Raw genomic sequence first — 4,281 nt, 5'->3', positions numbered from 1 at the left:
GGTATAATATTCATTAATAACTACTTATTGAACTACTGTAACAATATATTATAATCAAAATTTCAAATGTCTAATAGAAAATCAAAATTTCAAATGTCAAGATCTCAATTTTATAGAAATTTCGATAAAAATATTGATAAAACTCCAAAATTATAGAATAAAAAATTCATAAAAAGTATTTAAATTAACAAATAAATATTATACTAATTTTAAATAAGTTTAAATATTGTTATTAATATGTATACAAAAAGATATTGTTATTGATATTATGCATTTATTATTAATATTTTGTTGATATTTTCTAATATTTTGTTGATATTTTATATGGCACAATGCAAACACGATTCACTCCTTATGTTGATATCAAATCCATAGACGTAGGAATATCGATAAAAGTATCCATGAGTGGATAAAAATTTAATACCGAGATCACAATTACAATTCTAAACCTAGGCTTGATTTAACATTATTTCAAAACTGAGGAGAATGTCAAACAAATGTCTTACGGTCAATCAATATGAACTGAGACGGACATTAAATTCTAAGTAGGTGGCAACCACGATTTGAGCACATAAACTTGATTTAGTTTTAGTGAGTAAACGAAAAAGCTTTTGGTATTACAGGTATAGATACTCATTTCAGTCACTACCAACTATGTCACCATCGTATTTAAAGTGACGTGAGGTCTACCAACATTAAATAATAATTTATAAAAGCAAAATCATGACATGAACAAAGAAAAAATATGATAATTCCGTAGAATAATGGAATTTTTTCAAACTACAAACCATGTACTATCCAATCACTTTGCAAAATAATAATAGAACTCTTATTCTCTCCCTTGTTCTTTTATTAACCTTCAAACTAAGCTAGCTTGAGAGTTTGACAAATTTGGATCTTTTTTCTTAATACGTAAAACCCATATATGGCTCATCAATACCTCTTGACCTTAAACAATTTGTGGCAAAATGGGAAACGACCCTTGAATTATAAAGATTTACAATCACACCTTCAAATTTTCAATTTGATCAATTACCCTTTAAATTGTTGCAATTAAACTCTTAAATATTGCAAAATATACAAACCATCTCTAAACTAAGTATTACTACGATTAAACCATCAAACTATTGGAACATTATAATCACACCCAAATTTTTTACTCCAATTTTTTTCCTAAATCAAGATGGCTAATATTATTGGTGTTAAAACAATTTTTTTTTCCGGCATCAAATATTGTAGGGTCAAGCAGTTGCCGCGTGAGATTATTCAAGATGCACCTAAACTGGTCCGGACACTCACGGATATAAAAAAAAAAACCAAATACTTTTCAGGATTGATATTACAGTTTTCAAATTTTAATGAACTGAAAAAAAAAAAGGTTAAATTGTAATCATCCTTAATGTAAGGTGGTGGGTGTATTTTGCAATACTTAAGAATTTAATTGCAACAATTTTGTAAGTTATTCGGGTAATTGATCAAATTGAAAGTTGAAAGGAGGTGATTTTTCCTAAAAAAAAAATCTAATAAACAATAAAAAATGAAAAAAGATGATATGGATAGACTCCATGAACTTCCAAAACCTATGATCTTACAGGACAGAGAAGTTCCAGCTCAAAAAAATGATGCATATGGAAACAGATAGCTGGAAGCAGGTTATAGCAGGGAAAAAAATCAAAGAGACAACTAAGAAGAAAAGTCTAACAAGAAATCAAAAGAGAGAGAATATATAGGAAAGTAGAATCCATACACATTATTCAACAATATGCTAAACAGGCATCCATCAGCACTGATGCTTTAATGTTCATCAAGATCTTTGACTGAACCCAAAATTTTCTACCACAATTTCAAAGTTCTAAACAATTCTTTCTTGCACCAACATAGATGCAGGATAAAAGGTGCAACGAACAGATTCAGGGCAAAAAAGATCATTTATTGGATATAAACTTGCTTACCTGTTCAATCATTGTGTGGCAGTATCTTCCATGTGAGTCTTGTCTTGCTATCTCAAAAGCTTGACGCCTTAGTAGTTAAGAAAACAACCAAAAGCAGTACCTAATCTGAAAGGGTTTTTGTCATATCATCAAGTTTCAATTTCAGAATGGAATAGAATTCACATGGCTTTTAGGTGGAATAGATTGCTTAAAGCATATTCTTCACAATTATTTTAAGGTAATTCAGTATTTGGCCAAAGTTTCAAAACAGGAAGAAGAAAAAGGGTCTTTAATTCTATTTCTTTCTGAGAAACTAAACCAAACCAACAAAGACGCAGCTTTCGAGTTTGAACTCACGGTTTCAGTTTTCAGATCTTGAGGTCTGAAGAAGATTCATTCATCTGTTTCAATTCAATTAACCCAAAATTTCAACTCCCATTTTATTCCTAAAGCAATCAGTTCAAATGAAATTATATGGACTAGCAGCACTAAGCTCAAATCTCAAATCACAGGTCAAGAGTTACAAGATATTAGAAGCAAGAGAAGGACATTCTTTTTAAATTAAGTAATTTGTGAACTCTTCACCATTCCTACAAGGCTACATTATACATGAGCTGATCAAACACAAGAACAAAACCCCTCTAGAAGAATACAAAGATTTCAACCCAGAACCCAAACAAATTGAACATGTATAATTTTGGCTCAGATTATCACAATTGATGCGGAAGTATACAGATTTGTAGAGGCACATAATCAGAAAGAAGCAAATTTGAATGATCTTGATTTCAACCTGATACAGTCTCCAAATGGAATTATGATCGAGAGAAGCCTCTGAGTTTCAATTAATCGCATCGCACCGGTGACGAATCTCCCCTTGATAGCCCGTCATAACTTTATAATTACTCAGTTTCTCCATCGCTCGAGCAAAATCCTTGAAGAACTTGTTCTCGTCCGCTGCATACGCCTCCACGAATGGCCTCGTCCTTAAATCGTTGTACAGTCCATGATCAGACTTCAAGATCCCCAATCCCTTAGGCAGATTCTGGAAGTAGGAGTTATCAAATTTGTTGGGAGTCATAATGTCATTGAAAACCGATAAGGTAGGATTCTTTTCAAAACCAGAACAAGCTCTCTGCAATCCTTGCGCGAATCTAGGGTTATACTGCGTATCAAAAGACGACGACTTGCTATAGTTATAGATCTGAGAGCTGAATTCTTTACAATGCGAGAATCCGATTGTATGAGCACCACTCAGAGCTACCATTTCCTGCACAGTAAACCCCCGCGCCTTGAAAATATCAATTATCCGAGGAATCGGCGAGGTAGCTAACGGAAGAGCACCAGGAATCGTCGAAGCTTTGGACACACGGCCATCCCTGCGACCGAGCATAACGTTGTAGTAAGGTCCGCCGACCATGGTGACGAGGTCGCGAGTCGCAACCGCGAGAATGTCAGCGCAGGAGACAGTGTTAGGGCATTCGAGCTCGAGAGCGGTCTTGGCCCGAACGACGACATCGAAGGCGTCGCCGGGGAGGGAGAGGTTAATGTCGGCGTCTCGCTCGGCTCTGTTGAAGGGAGTGGAGGAGATTAGGACGGAGCCGTCGCAGCCGTTGGGGAGGCAATCGTGGAGGAAGAGGCGGAGAGTTCCGGCGGCGGTGGAGGGGCTCGTGATCTGCTTGTTGGTGATGGTTTCTTGGACAATCTGGCTGAATCTCGGACACGATTTCCGGTAGTAATCCGCCGTAAGAGGAGCCGATTCCGACAAGGACAAAAACGACGCCGTCGAGAGAAGAATGAAGAGCTTTAGAAACTCCATGGCCAGAGAGATGAAGAAGAAGAAGCAAGGTTTCAGTGGAGACTGAGCTGAAGAAGCTGAGGAAGAAGAAGACGACGACGACGACGAGAGGTTTTAAAACGACGCCGCAGCGGATGACACGCGCCACGATCTGGACCGCTAATCACGGACCGGCGGGGCCCACTTCTATAAGGTAGCGGTACTTTTATCGAATATATAATAATATTATAACTTTGAGCCGCGTCCTTTTGGCCGAATTGAAGAGATCCAATGGAAGGCCGCCACGTAGGAATGAATAACCGTAATAGTTTTCAAAATGACGGAAGTGCCCTCGAGAGGATGGGGAGGCGCGTAGAGGATAAAAATTGAGGAGTGGTTGAGTTGGAGATTTTAATGGGGGCACGAATATATGGAAATGAGTGAGTGAATTATTTAAAAAAGGGAGATATAAATTTATAGTATTGTTTTTAATTTAATTATTTGGGAAATATAAGCTGGCCTGGCGGGCCCGCGTTTTATGTGGAGAAAAGTTGTGAAAATTAAGCAATTTGTGTA

General features: G+C 36.7%; 1 protein-coding gene across 1 annotated transcript; it reads right to left on the bottom strand.

The window, feature by feature from the left end:
• Positions 1 to 1,698: 1,698 nt before the first annotated feature.
• Positions 1,699 to 3,819, bottom strand: LOC111018385 (peroxidase 63). The gene is made up of 2 exons (XM_022294439.2): positions 2,722 to 3,819; positions 1,699 to 2,057 (listed from the first exon to the last, which is right to left on the bottom strand). Exon 1 carries the CDS (start codon positions 3,745 to 3,747, stop codon positions 2,770 to 2,772), a length of 978 nt encoding a protein of 325 aa, XP_022150131.2. The 5' UTR covers positions 3,748 to 3,819; the 3' UTR covers positions 1,699 to 2,057; positions 2,722 to 2,769.
• Between the last annotated feature and the right edge of the window lie 462 nt (positions 3,820 to 4,281).

The sequence above is a fragment of the Momordica charantia genome (genome assembly GCF_013281855.1).
Source record: "Momordica charantia cultivar OHB3-1 chromosome 8 unlocalized genomic scaffold, Mcharantia_2.0 BLBB01000008.1, whole genome shotgun sequence".
In the NCBI taxonomy this organism is placed as follows: Eukaryota; Viridiplantae; Streptophyta; class Magnoliopsida; order Cucurbitales; family Cucurbitaceae; genus Momordica; species Momordica charantia.
Note: the sequence above shows the minus strand (reverse complement) of the source record. Positions and strands in the feature narration are given on the sequence as shown.